The 23,700-nt window shown below is 37.9% G+C and overlaps 1 protein-coding gene across 1 annotated transcript in view; it reads right to left on the bottom strand.

The window, feature by feature from the left end:
* The window catches only part of LOC149286319 (cytoplasmic phosphatidylinositol transfer protein 1-like), a 94,782-nt gene that overhangs the window by 16,947 nt on the left and 54,135 nt on the right, over positions 1 to 23,700 (bottom strand). The window contains exons 3-4 of the mRNA XM_089494229.1: positions 11,777 to 11,925; positions 3,586 to 3,674 (exon numbers count right to left, since the gene is read on the bottom strand). Of these exons, the coding sequence (XP_089350355.1) occupies positions 3,586 to 3,674; positions 11,777 to 11,925 (238 nt within the window). The remainder of the gene's footprint in view (positions 1 to 3,585; positions 3,675 to 11,776; positions 11,926 to 23,700) is intronic.

The following is a 23,700-nucleotide window of genomic DNA, read 5'->3' as shown; positions in this document are numbered from 1 at the left end:
AGGCTCTAGGCAAACAGGTCTATATGTTTTGTGCAGACCCATACTAGCAAAGAACCATAGCGAAGTATTGTAATCTTATCACACTGATAAGAGCTGTTAGCACAAGTGACCATGGCTACTAGTGTAGAGTTTCCCTGTGAACTAAAGCAAATATAGAATGGCTCCGACACAGCTTTCACTCTCATGTCCAGGTGATGTCAAGATAGTAATAATGTCAATGAGAGGAAAACACTCAATATCGTAAGAAAACATGTGTAGGGTAAATGACTACCGAAAAAGCTGTTTTTCCCCCAAATCGAAGGAAGTAACTGCAAGTCAAAAATGAAGTGCATGTGTATTGAGTAACCAAAGGGTATTCATTTGTATCACAATGTAGTAAATGGAAATCATCTCAGATCCTTGGCCCATGCCACCAAAGTATCCTTTAGGACCAAAATCCTTTTACTTCCCTGATGCCCCATCTTTCTAGGAGCTTTGAATGCTTGGTGGGTATCATCACCACGTTCTACAACCCTAAAAGTTTTAATAATGTGGAAATAAACATCTGGTGATGGGTCTATAAATTAGATTATGTAGATAAAATATTGTTGTACATAAATAGCAATTAGGGCTGAAACAACTAATCGATAAAATCGATAATTAAAATGACAACAATTTTCATTATCGATTAGTCGAATTGATTTTTATCGATTACAAAAAGAGAGTTTTTTTCAGAGCAAACAGAGATCGGATTATAACACTAGAATCCAGATCCCCCGCAACCCTGCAGGGGACCTGGATTCCCCTCACTGTCGGCCGGTGGGTGTCCGTGCGATACGCACAGACAACTTCCGCCTCTCCCCTCCACTTCCATACACCCCTCTGACTCCTCCCCCCTCCCATACACCGCTCTGCCTCTCTCCCGACTCCCTGGTATTTTGTGAACCTCCGTTGCTGACAGGCACTTTCACTGCAGCTTCATAGAAGCCTCAGCGTAAGTGAAGGGCAGTAACGGAGGCTGTCTGTGCGCATCGTGCAGACCCCCACCGGCTGACAGAGAATTGAGGTCTCCTGCAGAGGATCATCCTCTCTGTCAGCCGGTGGGGGTCTGCATCGCACAGACAGCCTCCGTTACTGCCCTTCACTTATGCTGAGGCTTCTATGAAGCTGCAGTGAAAGTGCCTGTCAGCAATGGAGGTTCACAAAACACCAGGGAGTCGGGAGAAAGGCAGAGTGGTGTATGGGAGGGGGGAGGAGTCAGAGGGGTGTATGGGAGCCACCCTCCCATACACCACTCTGGCTCCTCCCCCTCCCATACGCCACTCTGCCTCTCTACCCGGCTCCCTGGTGTCTTGTGAACCTCCGTTACCGACAGGAGGCAGAGTGGGAGGAGGCAGAGTGGAGTATGGGAGGGGGGAGGAGGCAGAGTGGAGTATGGGAGGAGGCAGAGTGGTGTATGGGAGGGGGGAGGAGGCAGAGTGGTGTATGGGAGGGGGGAGGAGTTAGAGTGGTGTATGGGATGGGGGAGGAGGCAGAGTGGTGTATCGGGGGTATAATGAATTTCAAGGAGGCAGAATGGCATATCTGGGGGAGTTAGAGTGGTGTATAGGGAGAGGTAGAGTGGTGTATGGGGGGTATAATGAATTTCAGAGTGGCATATCTGGGGGAGGCAGAGTGGTGAATCAGGGAGTATAATGAATTTCAGGGTGGTGCAGGGCATCTATGGGGGGGCGGAGTGGCATATCAGGGTGCACAGTGGCATATAGGGAGGTATAAGGCATAAATGGGGGCTAATGGCATATTTGAAGTTATGAGGCATATCAGGGGGCACAGTGGCATATAGGGGGTATAAGACATATCGATATTAGGCATATCAGGGGGGCATAAGATATATCTGGGGGTAAAAGGTATATCAGGGGGCTCAGTGGAATCTCTGGCATATAGGAGGTATAAGGCATATATGGGGGAAGAGTGGCAAGCTGAGGATCAGATGTGCATAACTGGGGGCAGTTTGGTAAATAAAAGAAAATATAAACAAGGCTTTTTTCTCATAGTTTTTATTAAATATGAAAAATAATTGAGATATGAATTAATATTTACTAATAACTTTGTATTAAAACCTAGTTTGAGAAACACTGTGTTTGGGTTCTTGTAGCTTTTACTATGTCAGTAAAATAAGAAGGTGAATAGAGAGCGGCCATTACAATAAAGAGATGAAAGTGTAAATTGTACGTTTTTTATTACATTATTTTAAATTAAAAAAAATTGCATTTTTTTATCAGATTAATCGAAAAAATAATCGGCCAACTAATCGATTATTAAAATAATCGTTAGTTGCAGCCCTAATAGTAATTAATAGGTGACAAAGAAACGCAAAAATCTTGCTTAATTAAGACATACCCCCTTAGTTCCTCTAATAATGCTCCCTAAAATTGACTCTGAACATATCAAAATAGAAAAGGCATATACCACAGAAACATTTGGGCACCTCACGCCAGGTTCTGTTCCATTCTGGTATTTGGGATTGTGATGCCTTATGGCAAAGATTATTACCCCAGTAAATAAATATATGCCATCTCACTGTCTATTTTTGTTGTGTAGTCTTTTCCCTTTGTTTAAAAAAACATATTGTACATACATACCATAAGTATTTCAGTAGAGTTGATTTAAAAAAAAAATGGCACATCATAAAATAAAATGATTGATATTGATTAATTTTCAAATTAGGGTCAGTCGCATCACTTTTTCAGAGATCAGTGAATCAATGTTTGCTACAACAACCCCTCAACATACCACCATTGCCTTTTCACGTCCCTAGGCGTGTTATGAAAGATCAGCGGATGTTTTCAATCTGCCTATGCTCCCTACTGCCTGCTAAATCATAGGTGCATAGGAGGAGGCTGGTATAGACCAACTAGATATAGATGGAGATCGAGCCTCTCTGCTGCTGCTCAGTGGACTGCTTCCAAGGAGATCTCTGATCTCCCCAACCAGACCAGTTTACACTATGGAGGACCTTGCCTTGCTGATACAGCTTCCACAGCGGTGTACCTGGCACTGTATGTCATTAAGAAGCATAGCAGCGGTAAGGACATCTCATGTGGAGGGGCACCTAGGTCAATCTGAGGCCGGCATGAATGTGATAAGTCTCTGCTTCTTACACCATACTAATGGCCATTGTCACTCAGGAGCACTGGGTGTTTGTATGAGCCGACATTCTCAGCCACTTTACATAGACAGACTCCCAGTTATTTTCACCATGTAGCTGAGATCATGACTGAATCTTGTACATTGGCTTCTTTAACAAATGCCTGTCAAAAAGGCATTGGGTGCCAAGATACGAAAAAAGGAGAAATCTGTGTTTCAGGAAGAAGATCGATGAAGGGTATTTCAATGGTTTGTTTTTTTTAATAATTAAAAATGACTGTTCCTTTAGGTTTACATATACAATGCTAAGAATCACCTTAAATATTATTGAATTACTGTTAGTTTTAAGAACTTAGCCTGACCCCTATGTAGCCAAAGGCTGTTGCTATATTATCATGTTTTCACAAAAAAAAATTGTCACTTAAAATATTACACTTTATCTGTTATTGCCTTTCCTACCTGTGATTGTGTAGGGATAATAGTTCCAGGCCTTTTCTGTGATGTAGAATATCTTGGGAACAAATCCTCTTACCCACGCTGGCAGTTTGCTGAAAAATATAAAGTCGATGAATATATGTTCAAAAACAAATCTGAATACATAAGAAAAATGTAGAGAAATTATATTTAACCCCTTCGTGACAACGGCTGATTTTATTTTTTGTACCCTTTGTGACAATGTTTTAACATTTCTGCGCTGCTTGTGTTTAGCTGTAATTTTCTTCTTTCCCATTTTCTGAACCCACACAAGTTAAATATTTGTTTTTTCAGGACAAAAAGGGCTTTCTTTAGATGTCATTATTTTGATTGTATCATATAATTTACTATAAAAAAAAAAAGTATACAATCTGGTGAAAAATTGAAAGAAAAATACTTTTTCTGACTTTTACTTGAAAAATATTGTACTAATCTATAAAAGCTAATGAAAAAACCTGCTAAATTGATTCTACTATTTGTCCTGAGTTTCAAAATACTTTTGTATGTTTTTATGTTGTTTTGCTTTTTTCTGCACGTTATATGGCAATAATTAGTAGCGGTTTGCTATTTCAAAACCATGTTTTCTAAATCTGGTAAATCTGCCCCCATGTGCTATTTGGGACATCTTTGTCAAGTATTTTAACCAGGGTATTTCAAATGCTAGTATTTTAACTCTTTCCGAGCACTAATTCTACCACCACTCTTTATCAAACTTTGTGGTAGTAATTTCTTTGCGGTCCCCCCCTCCCCACACACACACACACATTTTACTTCAGGTATGAATTTAAAGCTCTTGGTATATGTGACTGTCATACAAAACCCCAATGTGTGTTCAGCAACATCTCCTGAGTACAGTGACTCCATCCATTCACGTGTTTATCAGGTTGTTTGGGGGGTAATAGGCTACGTTTGGGGCATGCACAACTCAGTTTTTCAACTTTGAATTTTCATATGTTGAAAATTCTGCTTCATGTCCTATAAGGGATATCTTTGAAGCCAGCCAATTCAATCTACCCCATCAAACCCTATACCGTATTTGCTCAAATTTAAGACAGGCTTTCTTTTAGAGAAAATGCTCCAACAAATAGCCCTCGTCTTATAATTGAGGTAGTCTTATACTCTTACCTCAAATAGAGGTCTGACTATAAGACTAAGATCCGGAACCCCCCCCCCCGCAGCACTGCAGGGGTCCTGGCAGCCGGTGGACATTCAACGGCTGCCCTCACTAGACACCAGGGAGTCTTGAGCACGGGGGCAAGTCTGGGAATGGATAGGTAAGTCTGGGGGCAGAGTGGCATATCTGGGGGGTAATAAGACATGTCTGGGGGGCAGAGTGGCATATCTGAGGGCAGATATGTATAACTAGGGTCAGATGTGCATAACTGGGACGCAGATTGGCAAATAAAAAATAAAAACAAGAATGCATTTAATCATAGTTTTTATTAAATATGAAAAATAGTTTACATGTGAATTAATATTTACTAGTAAAAAAAAGCTATATGTACACTATATAGGAGTGAAAGTAATAAATGTAATAGAAAGTGTGACTGTACTAACCACCATGGAGATTGTATCACTGAATATCAATTACCACCTAATTTGGACTATGGAACTTTTAATGTATACTACTTATTTTTTTATTTAGATTCAGTGTATTTAGTGGTTTATATGGAAATTGGTATACCACACTACGGGTCACATTTTTGGTACTTTTTGTAGTTATAGAAAATTGTCATTGTTGTCTTATCACTGTTGGTAAAAATGAGCTTATTAAGATCTGTTGTAAGAACTGATCATTTATGCTTTTTCTTTCTTTGCTTATTTTTTTTTTTTTTTTTTTTTTTTTAACATCTTATAACATTTATAAGAAGTTGGTAACTATCCCCCATGGATGGAGTTTTTTTTAGCTGAAGGCCTTTTTCTAAAAGATTCAGTCTAAAAATATTTTTTATGTTGGTCCAATAAAAGGTATCATCTTCAACTAAATACTTTTCTTGGACTGATACGACTATATACATTTTAGTTACTTATCTTCATTGAGTAACAATGATTTTCATCTCAATTTTAGACCCAGTACATCTGCCCTGCATGCTCTTTATCTATGTTATGAGTTCTCCTGCTGGTAAAGTGGAAACCTCAAAAATAGTGGTGTTATAATTGGTTCTCTAGAGGAAAGTGTTCATGCTCACAGCCTACTATCAGTTATAAGTATGGTAATATAAAACAATTCCTTTTTAAATACATTTTCGTTACAAACAAAAAATTATCTCTTATCTTAAAGTAAATCTGCGTATGTCTTATGGCATTTATGAAGAGTTCACTTTATTATGCCTGTATTGACATGTATTCATGTATATATGTAACTGTTTCAGTAGTTGTCAAACAAATTAACAGTTGCTTGTTTTTGCAATTTAAGAACTAAAGGCACATCCGAGATGTTAGACTTATTCTAAAATTTCATCCACTGTTCAGCTGCACAAAGACTTGATACAGTGAGTCATATTCTTCTGTTCCATCAATGTACTTCTGTAACTAGCATGTCTAGAACACCGTCTACTCACTATGCCTTTCTATTCTATTTATCTTGAACAGACTGTGATATATTACAGGCTTGTAATGTGTTTAATGCTCCCCCACTGGTACAATGTGGTGAACAGGGCTCTCTTTTAATCCCGTATGTACTTATTATCATTCATTACAGGTCATTTGAACAGGATCATGATTTATAGCATCTGCAAAATCCGTACAAGGTGGCGGTTGTGTTACTTATATTTCAATCTGCGCTTAGTGACATTCTTAGTTTGTTCCTTTCCACAGCATATATATTAGGTATTTATATCAAGATAGGATTGAAATATTGTTATTGTATAATGTGCTACCTGTTATGTTCTTCTTACTCATTATAAACGTGCTGGTGCTATAGAAATGAATAACTACCAATGGGTATGGAATGGACCACAGAATACCGCCTCTTCTGGACCATTTGATCCCCAGGTGTCAGATCTACTGGCTATTTCTTTCTGTCTGCGTGAAAATATTTGCCCTGCATATATATATATACTTGCCTACAACCACTTATGCTGAATTGGCATCAGGGCACCAGGGACTATCTTTAGGAAAAGTAGCAGTCTCTGAAAAAGGCAAAGCCATGTTTGTGAAATACTAAATCGTCAGTAGAATTGGCCCCAGGTTGGATCTCCATTTTCCATGACCCATAAGGTTGTCTCATGTTTAATGAAGATCTAGTTCAGGATTATGTGGGGATCTGCCGTTAACCAGCCATGCTCTAGAATCCGGTCATATACATGATCCTCCTTTGGAGCATAACTAAGTATAAACTTACAATCAGGTTTTGATCTAAGATCTCCCAGAAAAAGGCTTTCGGTCTCCATGCCATACATAATAAATGCTATACTAACAAATGTCACTTAAAGTCACCGCTACATGGAATAACATTGTGCAATTACTGTAACTTAGATATAAATAGAAGGGCATTAAAATGTGTATGTAAAAATTCATCATAGTTCTACTCTGAACGATCTATTCGTCGGTGATAGCAGCATTTTGCTAGCAACCAATTCAACAACTGGTTTAAAAATAACAAGGTTTCCTGTACTTTGACTTGGCAAGCTGCCACATTTAAGCATGCATCTATTATTTACCCCTTTTCCAGGGTTGCTTAAAACATAAGAGCTATGTATGTCATTCTATGTTTGTCCTCTCTACTTGTTACAGGGCATTCCAATCTTTTTTCTATTAGTTGACATTGGGTTTTAGTTTATCATCACCAATCATTCTACAAAAGGGGGGTGGAAAAAGTCCAACGCAAAAGGAATGTGATGTTACAAATGTTTATCACCTGAAAACATGCAGAATATTTAAGCTCCGCACACCTAGAGGGCCTTTTTAGGGGAAATCTAGACTTGAAAAAATATGCTATATTAACGAGAAAGGGTTTTGTTTTTTTGTTTTTTCTGGTAGACTGAAGTTGTTTCAGATGTTGACTGCCACGTCTTGAAGCAGATTTTTTCTCCCCATATTGAAATGTCTACTTATACATATTATACGCTCTTACATCTATACACAGTGTGAGTAATCTGCACAGCAGGAACACTGAGGCGGTGTGTGGGTGAGACACAGTTTCTTTGCGTCCTGAATTTGAGATATTAAATTATTATTCCTCCTTCCTATCTCGAAAATTCAGGCTAATTTATGGGGGAATGTACCATTAAAGACATGTTTACACGTTTATATTTTTTAGAATAAAATAACGGCTTTAAAGAAAAATAAATATTCCTCTCCAATTTATGTACAAATATAATGGAGGCAACATGGGGATTTACAGAAACATTGCAAATACGGCTGAGAGAATGATTTGAGGTTGAGTAGAAAAATGAGATTCCTGTTACCATAGAAAACAAGTAAATGATCGAACTAATAGGACCATAACATTGGTTGAGTCGGTAAAAGGCCATCTTGGTCAGAATCACTATTTTACTCTTGGCCTTTTATGCATTTGGTATACATTAATCATTTACGTGCCTTAATACTACTGAATTATGCATTGACTCTTGACATCATGGATGTTGTTGTGATGAATTAGTCTCCGGCCAACTATCCTATTAATCAAATCCGATCAGCTTTGAGAAACAGATCTAACAGATAACATATAATACAATAGTACCAAATCAGCTATATTTTTTTAGGTAACAGTATTGGTGTACCTGTAGAACCATGTTTTGAAGTGTCTACATGTAAAACACCCACAAAAGCCACTCAGTTTCACCCATTTTAAAGGGAATATCCAATGAAGAAGAAAATCTTTGATCATAAAATTCAGTGCTATATAAAGTAACGTGGGTTTCCCAGTAATTGACAAAAAATAGTTTTAGCTCGTTTTGTTCCAGTAAACTTCCCTTATCCTGGAGGCCACCATTGTTGTCTCTTGTGTGTGTTATTTTTGGTGACTTTTCCTGCTCTGCACTGAGCTGATTCTTTATGTCAATGCTGAGTGTACAGCTGAGTAATTAAGACCGAGTCATTCCTTTGTTTACCACAAGGAAGTATGATACGAATCCAGGGTGTTTGTCTGGTAGATTGGGCTCAGATAACAGAGCTAGAACAAACAGATGGCTAATACGCAGCTGCGTGAAAACATTATAGTGTGCAAACACTTAAAAAAAACAAACAACAAAAATTTTTTTTTGAAAATGTATTTTTAATCTGATACTAGTAATAACCCATTTAATTTGATGGCAAGTTAACCTTTAACATGGTAGTGAACCCTCCCCCTACAGAAGAAAGCATTGAGGACATACAAACATACTAACCCTAACCCAATGCCTGTACATGTGCACAAAATAATTTTATCTGCCTATAGCAATTAGTTAACAGAAGACGCTGTCATGATTGTAGATAATAACATCTCTGTTGATGAACAAATAATGTTATTATGATGTACAGGATTCATTTATGTCTACATAAGGACCTCTCGGGTGAACTGGGCTTTTGCGCAACAGAGCAGTGAGATCACATCACAGATAAAAAGTGGAAAAACTTTGGCAGCAAATTATTTTAAGCCATGACTGGTGTCTAGTTTAAAATAATAATTACATAATAATAATAACAATAATTTTAAAATAGTTTAAAATAATAATTACATGGTGATTACCTCTTTAAGACTTAGATGCTGTTTATGTCTGTACTGACAGATACCACAAATCTCTACTACTACTACAATGTATTTTCTTTAAAAACATTTGTCTCCACGCTCCAAGTCAAACAAACCTGTTTTATTGAAAATTTTAGGGAATCTCATGAAAGCAGAATAATAATGTTCAAGTCTGAGGCTCTGTTGTGCTTGTACAAGTTATTTGAATGCTTCCACTGCTGTCTCAATTCTACAAACATCTATAAATAATGGCTCACAAAGTCACATGTTTAAGTAAAGCCCCACTCCTCTAACTATCCCCCTCAGAACACAAGTGTTCCTCTTTGGCCCTGTGAATGGAAACTTTATTTTAGATGTCACTTTAGGGGAGCGTATATTTTATATATAATCATTAAAGACATGAGTAGATTCAGAGTGTTAACCCCTGACGTAATGAGACACACAGTCACACAAACAGTCACACAAATAGACAAACACAGTCACATACACACAGTCAAACACACATACCTGGTGCTGGCTGCAGCTTGCTCTGAGTTGGTGTGAAGGAGGGACTCAGTCTATCTGGAGAGGCTTCTGAACTCTTAGGCAATCAGGAGAGTTGAGAAGTCTCTCCTGATTGGCCGATACCTCCTTCACTCAGACTTCTCATTCCGGGACAATACATTGCCCCAGATTGAGGCTGCCTGGGACTTGAAGTCCCTTTGCAGGACTGTCCCATGCAATCCGGGACATGTGGTCACCCTAGCTTACTCCCAACTACAATGAGGACCCTGCAATATAGAAAAGTATTCAACCTCATTTCGACTGCTATGCCGAATCATCTGCAAGCAAGCTTACTTATTCATATTTTGTATATTTATGAATGCTTTCCTGTATAGGGACATTGTTTCCTTTTTTGGCCAAATGTTGGGCTTTACCTTTTTGCACATTCCGTTGTCCTGATCTCCCGCTCTGGTCTCCTACACCCATAACTCCTCCGCGTTTTAACTTTAAAATTAAATTATCTCTCTCTTTCTCCTCTTGTAGCTTCCCTGCACCATAACAAACGGCCTGATTACTCCCAACCCAACCAAGCTCCAACCCACCCATCTGTTAATTTTATTTATAAATCTTTTCCATGCTGAAACCACTTAGCCCTCATTACTACTCACTCTTTCCATTCCTCCTTTTGTTTCAATTACCAATGCTACACCCTTAGATTGTAAGATCACGAGCAGGGCCTCAAAAGCCCACCATTCCTTTGAGGAACTTTATGTAAAAATAGCATAAGACTATTTGACCACTCACATACAGGGCTCTCAACTCCTGATGTGTCTGTCCATATTAATGTATATTTGTTATGTGTGTTAACTCCCCCATTTAAATTGTACAGCGCTGCAAAATTTTCTGCCAATTAATAGATAAAAGGTAATTATAATTTAATATACCGAGGCTGAGTGCTACCACACTAAACATAGGGTTTTATATTTTAGAAAGGATTCTTTTTTTGACAGTCGGGGAATCTTTACATAGAGTAACTTTACTGCAGGAATCAACTCATTGCATTAAACATGTCTGAAAGGCTAAAATAAAAAGGAAACCCCTGTGATAATCTCCAGAACGGATGCAGAAGGTAGCATTTAGGAACTACAGAATGAGCAAGATAGGACTAAACACAAAGCTAAAACTATTAAATGAGTTGATTTACACACAAAAGGGGACAATTTTTACATATATAAGTGAATTGAGAAAAAATGAAAAATGCGTAGGTAGTAGTAGGGAAGACTCTACCAACTACAGACCACCAAGTTTTAAGTCGGTGGTTTAAGAGAAACCTAGTTAAGCCAAATGATAGGTAAATATCTGAATGTTAATGGTTTGCAAGATGAGAAGCACAGGGAGATCTTGTCAAACTAATAAATCACTTTTTTTATGACTGGGTAACTATAACAATAGGCTAAAGGAGCAGTAGAGATAGAATATCTAGACTTACATATACGGCATTTAACACTGTCCCTTGTGGAAGCGGGGTGCTAGGTTAATGCACATAGCCGAAAGAGGGATGTGGTCCATACCATTATGCAGATTTCTGGACAAACCTCAACTAGGGTTTATTATGTACAGTACTGAAGAATCCGTCACCATAAGTATATAGAGAACAGCAGGTTTACTAATTGTGTGCAGCAAAAAAAAAAAAAAAATCATCAAGACATCAAGAGAGACTAATGGATTTTAATTATGTATATTTTGGAAGAGACATTAGAGGGGATGTGACAGAAGAACTGAGGTCCAACAGGGATGTACATTTCAAACTTGGAGACATGTTATGATAAGAGGTCATAATCTAAGGTCAGAGGCTTAGAAGTAATATAAAGAAGGAGAGGGTGGTAGAGGTTAATAGAATGAGGGAATATGACAATCTACATCAAGTAAAAATGGGCACACTAGATGGCCCAAATATGACTTATCTGTTGTCAGACTCCAGGTTTCTAGTGACAAACAAAAAAATAATGAATATAAAAATACCTGTTTAGGTATACTCGCTTCTCAGTGTATTGTCCTCTCCCATGGACAGGATCTTCATAAGGTTCATTGATGACTACCTCTACACCTTCTCCATCAGAACTCTGTTCATGGCTGTGTTTGCTGATCATGTACAGCTGCCCAATCCTGTACTGAAAAGGGGAGATACCTTTCACATAATTGTCATTATCCTCAATTTATGTGCAAATGTAGTCTGTGGGTATAAACATTGAAATATATTAACCCCACATATCACAATTAAGAAAGGTCAATGCCTTCTAGCACACATCAAACCTTTGAGTACACCTAAAAATATTAATCTTTAGATATTTGCTTAACGGAGAAGGTTCCTTTTCGTTTTCGATTTGTAACTCACAATACAGCCTTATATGTGCCCTAACACTTAAACCCTTCTTCTGTGTATAAATTAGTATCACGAGACTGCAAAGGCAGTGTTAGGAAACATGTTTTAACAGGTGGGGAATCTAGAACATGCTGAATAGTTAAAGGCTGCCTCCCTTCTAGGCAAAGCATTGCAGGAAGCGGAAAGCGTGGGAAGGACTGAAACAATCCACCTGTCCAGACAAGCAGCATTAGTGCCTACTGACTTCAGTACTGCCATAAAAGTCAGCCTTCATGTGAAAACAATAGACTCCGAGAGTAGTATTTAAAGAGGTTTCTTACCATGTAATTATGTTTTTCATGAAAGTGTTGCACTGATCCTAATCTACTGAACTGTACCAAAGTAAAAAGAAGAAATCACAGGGTTTTCAAACCCCCCCCCCTCTATCGGAAAACGACTGAACATATTTTATTGCATTTTTAATAGCTTAACCCTTTAACTGAAAGCTATTTGCATGGCTCGCTGGAAGTGGCTTGTCATACATGCTGCAGATAGAGTTAAATATAGACTTTTTGTTATAAACCAAATAATGATGGCATTCGATAAAATGCGCGCTAGTATGGTTTTTATCCCATGTAAGGCTATAGTGACATCACAGGTGGTGGTCAATGATCAATCATAGAGAAGACGAATAGCAGTTAGTATTCTTCCCTAAACGTATGGGGAGATATATATACTGCTTATTATCAAACAATTAAAAGTAATTTTATTCTTAGTTTATTTTTTTATTTCCAGACAAGTTAAGCCATTATTAAATACCCAGTAAATTGTGCAATATATAGTGCTAAAAGGGTACAGAAAAGAAAAAAGATGAAAACATACCACACCAAAGATATAACCGAACATAAGTGGTGGAAACTAAATAATTTTCTTAAAGGCCCCTGCCTCCCTTAGTAACTCTATCCAATATATGTGGTTGTATGTATACACTATATAGACAAAAGTATTGGGACACCTGGCCATTACACCAACAGGGACTTTAATGACATCGCATTTTAAATACATATTAATATGGAGTTGGTCCCTCCTTTGCAGCTATTGCTGGATTTTAGAGTGTTTCTCTTGGGATTTTTGCCCGTTCATCCATAAGAGCCTTTGTGAGGTCATTGATATTGGAGGAGAAGGCCTGGCTCGCAATCTCTGTTCCAGTTCATCCCAAAGAAATCTTTGGATGAGTTTGGCGTGGAAGAACTTGCCTTCTCCAACCTGTCCCCACAAAGTTGGGAGCATAGCATTGTCCAAAATGTCTTGGTATATCCCCTTCTACATACCAAGACATGATTTTCTATTGACAAAATCCCCATTGTAACAGCACATTTTTGCTTTGTGACAAAGTATTGCCATGTCTCTGGTATTTTAAAGCACTAGACCATGAACATCAGACCACTAAGTTGTAAGGCTTGCTTTGATTTGGTACGTTTACACTGTATACGGTATAACATGCTTTTGTTTTACCATCTACTTAAGAGGAAGCAAATTCCACTTATTTTCTGTGATAAAGCCTCATGTAATGTTTTCATGCTTTTTTATCTGTGTTGTACCTGAAACTAGTAGGTGGCTTTTAGCTGATATCAAAATACTGATACATGCTCGATCTGCCTTGTGACCTCTGCCATGTCTAATCAAGCAATCAGACATTTCACCTCGATTATCTTACCCTTTTATACAGTATGGATTACCACATTGACGTAATGTATTACATTTGATAAATTTGGGTCTGTGTTGTGATACCGCTAAGTAAGACTTGGTGGTATTCTTAGTTTTAAAGAAATTGTCAGAGGTTTCAGACATTTTATGATATACAGGCGCACCCCGGTTACAGGTGCAGGTTGGCACGCTAGTTGCTAACCTGTTAATTGTTCAGCTTTTACTGTTCAAACTAGTCACAAGCACAAAATTCAGTCTCTTTGACAGAAATATGGGCTTGTGTCTTCATTATACGGTAAATAATCCCCCCCATATTGTCCTTCATCCATTTTTTACCTTTCCTTGTTGTAAATATCTTTTATCTATTTGGGGCTACTTTAGAAATTTGATGCAGGTTGAAAAATGACTAAGTTGACCAAGTTCAAGATTTCCAAGAATCCATATCTGCTAATACAGAAGCCAAAAAAACCTTTTAGCTATTTACCGTATTTGCTCGATTATAAGAGGAGCATTTGCATAATCGGGGTCATGTTATAATCAGACCTCAAATAGGTCTGACTACGAGACGACTAAGATCCAGATCCCCCGCAGCTGCAGGGGACCTGGATCCTCCTGCCCCCCCCCCGCCCCACTTACCGGTACTTCTGAGTCCCCGGTGTGTAGCTGGGGCAGCGTGTAGATGTCTACACAATTCGCGTAGACAACTTCCGCTGCAGCAGGAAGGAGGTGTGGCACCCGTGCAGGGAACTCTGATCTCTGACAGTAGGGGAAGGTCTGCGCGATGGATGCAGACAACCCCCGGTGCTAGCCACGCCTCCTTCCGGCTGCAGCGTAAGTGCGTGGGATCTACACGCTGCCCCGACTACGCTGCACCGGTAAGTTGGGGGGGGCGGGGGAGTGTTAAATGGGGGGCATTAGTTATTTCTGGAGGCAGAGTGCTCTGTGAAATGCCTTTTTAACCCTCTATACGCCACTCTGCCTCCTGAATGCCTTAAACCTCCCTATATGCCACCTCTTCCCCATAATATGCCTTTTAACCCTCTAAATGCCAGAGTGGCATATAGGGGTATAAGGCATTTCTGGAGGCAGAGTAGCACATAGGGGGTCAAAAGGCATATCATGGGGTACAGTGGCATAGGGGGTCAAAAGGCATATCATGGGGTACAGTGGCATATAGGGTTAAAAGGCATATCATGGGGCACAGTGGCATTTAGAGGGTTAAAAGGCATATCATGGGGCACAGTGGCATATAGGGGGTATAAGGCAATTCTGGGGCAGATGTGCATAACTGGGGGGCAGGTTGGAAAATAGAAGGAAATAAAACCAAAATATATATATATTTTTTTTAAATAGTTTAGATGAATTAACATTTACTGGTAAAACTTTTTTCCTATAGGGTCGTCTTATATTCAGGCTTTTTCTTTTTTTCCTGAATTAATATTCAGATTTGGGGGGGTCGTCTTATAATCAGGGTCGTCTTATAATCGAGCAAATACGGTATTATATCTAATTATTTTAAACAGGCGCTAAAATTCTGTATTTTAAATAATTAACCTTTTACTTTAAAATAGCCTTCATTGCAACAGATAGCTTTAAGGATGCTATTTTTAACATGATGATTAAAAAAAATAATGGGAATCTAAAGCAAATATTGACTTTAATTAATGCATTTTTTCCACAGTCTAATTTTGTATTTTTTGTTCTGCCTCACTTAGTTCATTTAGTATTATACTCATTCTTTGTAAAACGAGGTTACATTTTAAATTAGGAATAAATTATTTTATACAGAAGTAACCTGGGCCATCTGCTTTTAAAGTTGTGTGATTCTCTTGGATATAATGATGTGTTACCGCGCCTTTAGATGCAGTATTTTCCGGATCATTTATTTTTATATTTCAGAACAGCCTATTCTGACATCATCGTTTAAAAGTTATATTCAAACCAGTATGAGAAACGATGGCAATTATACAGGCATTTCACGTGGATTATCTTGTTTCATCATAATGGAACCACTTAGTGCGTGATTTAAAAAAAATAAAAATAAACGATTAGATTTTTTTTCTTAACCTGACTTCTGTGGAAAGAGCATTTGTAAAAAAAAAATTAAAAAAAAAAAAAATTAAGGAAAAAGAAGTGGGGGATTCTGGGAAAGCTGCCAAGCAGGTTCAGAAGACTGGTTTTTGGTGAGGGTGTAGCAAGTTGCTGCAAAAGTTACAGTCAAAGGAAAAGAGACAACATTATTTTCTAGAAAACCATCTCATTTATATAAACAAAAAAAATAAAACAAATTGGGTCTCAAATGAGCGATCGGGTTTTAAACTCTAAAGCTACTGAATTTCCTAAATAAAAAAAAGCTTAATATGCTCCACGTTACTTTATGCTTCGCTGATTAATTCAAATGTCGTCTTTTAGTACTACACGTAATACAATGTTTATGAAAAAATAAGTATAAAATGAATGTAGCTTGGCAACTGATACACAATACAAAGTCATGTGATTTGGCCAGGATTAGAATGATAAAATATGGTTTGTATTTATCTCTCTCTTTCCCCTTTAGAAGCTTTCCTGAAACATCCTAATCCCTCTGCAAACCATCATCTGAAGCCAAGCACTTACCCACCCACCCTTCTGTTCATTTTATTTATATATCCTATTTTGCATTCTCAAACCACTGATTCCTACTCCCTCTTTTCACCCTGTTTATTATCCATACTACCTGTATGTGTAAATGTATATTTGTTATGTGTGTTACCTGCCCCAATTAAATTGTACATCGCTACGTAATTTGTTGGCGCTTCATAAATAAAAGGTAATAATAGTAAATAATTTAAATTTAAAAAGTGCATAGCTACATACATAGGTAATCAATTCAATGCATTTCAAATTCCTTTTGTTCATAAGGCAAATTGTTGTTTTCCTTAGTTTTTACTTTAGTAAAGATTATCTTTATACTTCCGCGACTGTATATCTCATAAGCCGCCATTGGAGCTGCCTGGTGGCGAGTATGTGTGCGTGTACTACTGTGCGGTATTACGGTATACAGAACTTTGGCCAAACGCATCTCCGGCAATGCGATACCGGGGGGGGCAGTGAAAGAGAGAAACAAGCACGTGGAGGGGATTCTAAAAAAGGTGGTGGCGGTAAGCTGTCCAACGGCAGAATCCTGATGCACTTTGCTGTGTGCGCCCCTTTAAAAGTGTTAAGGAGCGATTTCTCAATGTGCTTAAAGCTGTGCCTCCATGATGGTTAACCGCAGCTCCTGTGATGTCCCCAAAATGTAGTTACATTAAACGTACCCTTTAAACTAAATGAAATTACATTAATGCTTCTGGTACTTTGGGGTCCTTGTTTTTGTGAAACGTGAGCGACACCTTTTTAAAATGAACAATGCATTGTGAGCCTGTACATGTACAGGCTTTGTCATTAAGGGGTTAAAATGTTTCCTTTTGAAGGGCTGGTGTGCAAACACTGTTGGTGTCCTTTTATTAAAAAAAAGAATGTGATCTGTTTTTATTGAGTTTCTTGGTCGAGTTTGCCAAGAGCATCAAAGTGAATTATGCGGTCAGACGCATTACAAGCAAGAGCTGGCTATGGAGACGAGATTTCCACAAAAAAGCTCTACAAGGGTGATTTTTTTTTTTAAAACGACAAAAAAAAAAAAAGTTTCAATGCAGTTATCTAGGATTGCTACATTACTGAATTATCAGCACCGTAACAAAAAAATACTCAGAGGAGCTTTTTTTCCGTGATTTAAAAACTCAATAATATAACAAAACATACGGAAAAAACGATAGATCTGCATTAGCCCCGAGAAAATTGAGTCTTTTGTTAACGTTTACTTTTTATTGGTCCAAATTAAAAATGTGTTTCATCACAGAAGCTTTCCGGACCTCGGAGGTATCTGACTCAGAAGGAATGGCAGACTAGGGAGTAGATATACATAACATGAACAGAAAGAGACTGTGGTTGAAGGGACTAAGAAGAAAATGATAATCCATGGTAAATGTAAACCCATAAAACACATGAGGACACGGAATTAGTGGAGCCAGGAGGATTTATTATTAATGGTGCAATTCCATTTGAGGTCCTTTTTTTCTGTGCTTGGCCCCCCCCCAAAATGTAAATAATACGAAAACATTAAGACCATGGTGCTTTTTAACCTTTCCGTATAAACTAAATAAGATTATTATACATTGGTAGAGACAATTTTCTTTGTTTGCTATGAAGAAACCAAAGCATAAGCTTTTTGGCCCCCAAAACTAAACAAGGTTCTAAATATCTTTGTCTTGACTCCTATATTCAGCATTGTTCGTTGACCTAAGTGAATTTATGAGATTTTGAACTTTGTGAATACAATTTCTAATTATTCTTTGGTGTACATTTAACCTCTTCTTTACTGAGGGCACTTAGTACCCAATAATGTAGAGCTTTTTTTCCCCATGTTTTTATGATATGTTTGTTTAGATATGATTTCAATTTTCCGCACTCATTTTTCTTCAAGGACACCAAAATCACCAAAATGTATTCTGCTGCCCCTCCAGATTACAGAAATACTCCACATATACAGGTATAGCTAATCTACAGGGTACACTCCGTGACACTGCTAACTATAGATCAGCGGGCAACATGATGGCACACTTCTCAGATGTATTTTTTAACCTTTTGGTAGCAGGTTGTCTGCTCCCCTCAGCTTTTTCTGTTCAAGGAAACGCGTTCAGCCAAATACATCTCCATATACGATATTTTTTACCCCCAGTCAGCTGCATTGCTGGCGCGGCAAACTTTCTTGCCAAGAAAGAATCATGGACCATGGAAGAGGGCAGCTCCTGCTTTATTTTATTCTTCTCGTTTTTCAAGAATGCATATTTGTACTCACTGGGTGCATTTCTCTTTAGTGGGGGCTTTTTTTTTTTTTTTTTTTTTTTTTTTTTTTTTACTATAAACTGTCGCTTTAAGTAAAGAATACAAAGTTGAATGCATGGACCCGACAAGATTCTTGTACATCAGAAACCGTTGTTGAACATCCGTGGGTGATTCTTAACTAGAACATACCTAACTTCTCAGACTCTCCCCTGTCTCTAATCGTTCAAAACCCACTCAAGACCCAGTTCATGCCCATCACAGGTTCATTCCCTTCCTCATACCTACCATTCCCTTACCCTTCCTCACTCCTGCTGTCAAATGTCTCGCGCTGTACCTTCTTACTCTCCAGTGTGGCAAAATAATAACTAAAAGCGAATAACAAAAATACTTGTATTGTGTTTATTTATATAAATTATATTTATTGGAATATTAATAATGTAATCTCACAACTCACAAAGTCCAAATGCTTCAGGTACCAATATTGCTAAAGTGCATCTATATCCACACTATTAAAACATTGCATAATTAAGGGATAGATGCAGCCATAATCAATCGTCGTAGTCTAAATTCCAAATGCCATGCCAGACACGGGTACGACTTTGCTGCTCCTCAATCCAAAACCATTCTATATGTAAACACTGTGTTAATAGATGTTAACCGAGGTTATTACAGGCCACATTACCCCATGTACACCGGAGTATCCACTGACATGACTGTCCACTACCAGAGCCAAAAAAACGCTAAACCCCCCGATAAAGCTGGCTTGCACGCCGGTGAAACGTGTGTCGGTTTGCTTAGTGCTTATTAGTTTGCTCTGGTGGTGTACGGTCCCCTTCCCTTTGCCTTCATCCCGGAATCGCAAGGTCCTTAGTTTAACTGAATAGCAGTTTTGTAGGAATCTAATATTGAGGAAGACTTGCGTCGACACTACCAGGAGCGACTATTAGGTTTCTTTGTTTTTGTATAGCGCCCGTATCCCGGCAAGTGGCTGTTTAGTTATGACCACTACTCTTCTAGGGAGTACTAGTGCGCCCATTTGGGGGGGGGGGTAAACTTTTTAATGCAAATGAGTTAAGGTTATATTTTAACCATTAGATTTCCTGCCCCCCCCCTTCTTTTCATATGAGTCACAGAGGGGTAGCCCCTTATTTTATTTATAGTAAAAGGTAGGTTTGTTTGGTGGACGTTCTCAAGCTCTTTTGGTTTGGCACTAAACCAAAAGATGTAATACCGGAGGGGCGCTAACCGATAACTATTCACTGCAGGTCCTTTGGCAGGCGCAAGAATTGAAAAAGTGAAGCTTGGCTAACCACAACCTATTGTTTTATGAGCATTAACCTTTTGATGACCTGATTACTCATGAACCGCCAGTCCTTAAATGATTGTTACTAGTACTAAAGAATCCTATGAAGACAAGCAACTATAAGCTTAACAAAAATAAAGTAATATAACAAGTAAACGAGTGAAGACGTTTTGCTCGCATTAACCGAGCACGTGCAGTAAACAGTGATCCTCCTTTATTGTGCAAGAATAATTATTTTGGGTCAGTTGGTCATTTTTATATATCTCCCCTACAGCATAAGGTTTTTATTGGATTCATATTTTTTTACAATATGGTCTAAGGTTTTCAAACTGATAAAACACATCGAGTAACGTATTTGAATACCAGGTTTTTAGTACTTAAAAAAAATAAATATATATATATTTATTTTTTTTTGGTCTTGCTCTCTGTTTTGTTTTGTCAGTTAGTGCTGGTTGGAAATGTGGTTTGTAACTGAAGTTTTGCAAAAACTACATATCTATAGATATTTCGTAAACTATTGCAACCTCAAAGAATTCTGTCTCCCTGTATAGGGTATTTTGCTCAAAGAGGAACTCCCACCATTTTTATTACTAGTATCAGATTGAAGTTGTTTTCAAAATATTGCATTTTCTCTTTTAAAACACTTCTAGTTTTTACATAATATATTGTCTTCAGACGGCTGGATATTATCTTTGTGTTATCTGAGCCCAATCTGCTAGACAAAGACCCTGACTCCTTATCATCCTTATCCTGCTGCCTGCAGGGAAACAACAGAATGGCTCAGTGTTAATCACCCAGCTGGACATTTAACTAATAAAAGTCCACAAAGAATCAGCCTCCGTGTCTGAAGCTATAGGATGTTTGTTGGGGCAAGATGATATAAAACCAGGTTTCGTGAATGTTAACCCGCATGCAAGACGGTATTTTATGCTCAAAGAGAACAAATATTTCAGGGTTTTTTTTTGTAAGGGTAAGTTTCAAAAAAGTAGTTTTTTTTAGTAAGTAAACATGTCAATTTTATACAATAGTGTGTTATGTTATTACAGATGCATACATAACATGTTTTGCCAAAATCACAATGGGGGAAAAAAACGAGATAAAACCAGTTGAGCCCTTAAAGGTGCTTTTCACCTACTTTGTGTATTTAACACTTTTGGAACGGAGTGCAGCATTAGAAGTATCAATTCGGTTGAATGTCCCAGAAATATTTCTATAAAATTTCGACTAATTCAGAATTTTTGTCAGGAAAACATAATTGTCATGTGAACGCACGTGATAATGGAGGATAAATTATATGTTACTGTCGATTTTTTTAAATTGCTTGTCTGGTAGTCTGGGAAAGATTTTATCACGGGGTGTAAAAGATGTAATTATAGCGGTATTGTGTTACTTAAAGCACTAGATATTGTATCTTAGACTGAGTTACTGGGTCATTGCAAAATATAATGCAGCGAATAAATAGCAAAAAAAAGAGGATTTGCTGACAATAGAAACATTACGGAAACAGGATGTTATAAGGGTGAAGGTTATAATGGTGAAGGCATTCAGAAGCAATGACCAGTGGAGGAAACACTGCTTCACTGATCCATGAAAAAATCATGGCTGTCCCGTCAAGACGGCAAGGTTCTACGTGAAGAACCTGTACCTCTTACTTCTCGTCACCTTTGTAACTATTTAATTCTGGAATTATCACTTTTGTAGTTTGAAGGTAAATACTGTGGGGAAAACACTGAATGACCTAGGTACATCTTCAAAAAAATTTTTTTTAAATACAAGACACCCAGACTCCAAGGCCTTTTGGACAGAACTGGATTGTGCAAAGTGCCAAACGTGGACATCAATAATTTTTATCAGAACTCTAATGCTGCAATAACTTGTTTACATGATATTTGAATAATATCCAAAACAGCTAAAAAACAGAGTTTAACATAACATGTGGGTCTTTAGCTACCAGGAAAACATTTGCAAAGTAAAGAATTATGGTATGTAAATCAACATATGGTATGTACAAAAGTACTGCCTCAAAGCAGACAACAGAGTATGGATACAGGGCAGGGTGTGGTAATCAAATATCACGTTATAATCAATCATGGAGAGCTCAGATCATAGATAAAATAATTTCCCATCTTGACTATTGCAACACTCTTTTGGCTGGCATTCCTCTGCAGTCTATCAAATGCTGCTGCTAGGCTTATCTACCTTGCCCGACACTCTTCTTCTGCTTCCACACTCTGTGAAGCCCTCCACTGGCTCCCTATTGCCTTAAGAATTAAAGTTAAAATCCTTGTACTAACATAAAAGGCCCTCTATAATACTGCTCCTCCATAAATACATTTCATACATACAAAAATACTCCCCAACTCTATCCTTGCGTTCTTCCCGTGGGCTAAGGCTTTTCTCCTCACTTAGAATCTCTTTGTTTTGCCATCAACAAGACTTGACTCTTGCTGCCCCCATACCTCTGGAACTCGTTTCCATCCAACTTTCACCCTCCCTCCCAACATTCGGGAAAAAACCCACTTCTTTTGAGAAGCCCCAGCATTTTAGTAGCTAGAACTTACTTGCCACTAATGCAATCCCCTCACTACCTCTCCCCTTTCGCCACACCTTATGTTTCTCCTCACCCCATTCCCTATAGTAAGCTTACAAGCAGGGCCCTCTATACCCAATGTATTGGTTTGTCTTAGTCTATTCTAGTCTTGCCATAAACCCTGAATATGTGTGTGTGTGTATATATATATATATATATAATGTGTGTATTATAAGAAGCGCTGAGTGAATCGTTGGCCCTATATAAATAAAGGATAATAATTAAAAAAACATATTTTTATAATTTTTTTGAGGCAAACTCTATTTTAATCTACCAAACAGGTAATGCTTAAAGAAAAGCTGATGGGACTTTCCTCATTGTTAAGAAAGGGCATTTTTACAGGAAAAAATACTTTAATGCTGTACTACAAGTTCTACAAGCTACATATCATAAATTTCGGGGGGGGGGGAACAAAATTATATTTCTAACAAAAAACATAGGTCTTCATGAAAGCTCACTTATGTTAAAGCAAATCCAGTTTTGAGTGGTTTGAGCTATTTTTAGTGTGCTGAATTAGCAGCTTTGGTTAGAAAAAAAAATCCTCGCTTCTGTTCAATTCTTCTGTTCTGGATTTTTTGTTTGGTGTTTTTCCAGCTCTCTGATTTTTTTTTTTTTCTTTTCAATTAGATTGTGTTGAATATATGATTAAGTTCTAAATCAACTGCGGCAGCAGATTAAGCGATGAAATCATTCACACAAATTCCAGAGGTGGTACTACAATATACGCAGATTGAAGTTAGGACCCCCACCGGTCTAATGGGCCTTCTAATAGGGCGATAAACAGATTCCTCATGGAGTTACATCACTATTTTTTATTTTTATTTTAATGTATATTATTTTAAAAACAAACAAGTTAATTTATGTATTATTATACTTTCCATCACTTGCATAACAGATGGATCCCTTTAATTCTTCTTGCTTAAGGTCCCTGAAGTATTACGTATGTAGTTATTAAATATTTTATACTAAAAATGTCATTGAAAGTCTGTGCATGCACAAACGGGTCATAAATGTATAGCTGGGTGAGGCTATTTTGTCTCAAGCCTAACATCTGGATCAGTGCTGGTCCCTCAGAATTATGGTTCTTCTCAAGTGGGGTAGGGGCTCCATAAATCTGTATC

This window comes from Sceloporus occidentalis, unplaced genomic scaffold (assembly GCF_023333645.1).
Source record: "Sceloporus occidentalis isolate IW3139 unplaced genomic scaffold, rSceOcc1.0.p SCAF_70, whole genome shotgun sequence".
NCBI lineage: Eukaryota > Metazoa > Chordata > Lepidosauria > Squamata > Phrynosomatidae > Sceloporus > Sceloporus occidentalis.
This window is presented reverse-complemented; position numbering and strand designations above follow the sequence as displayed.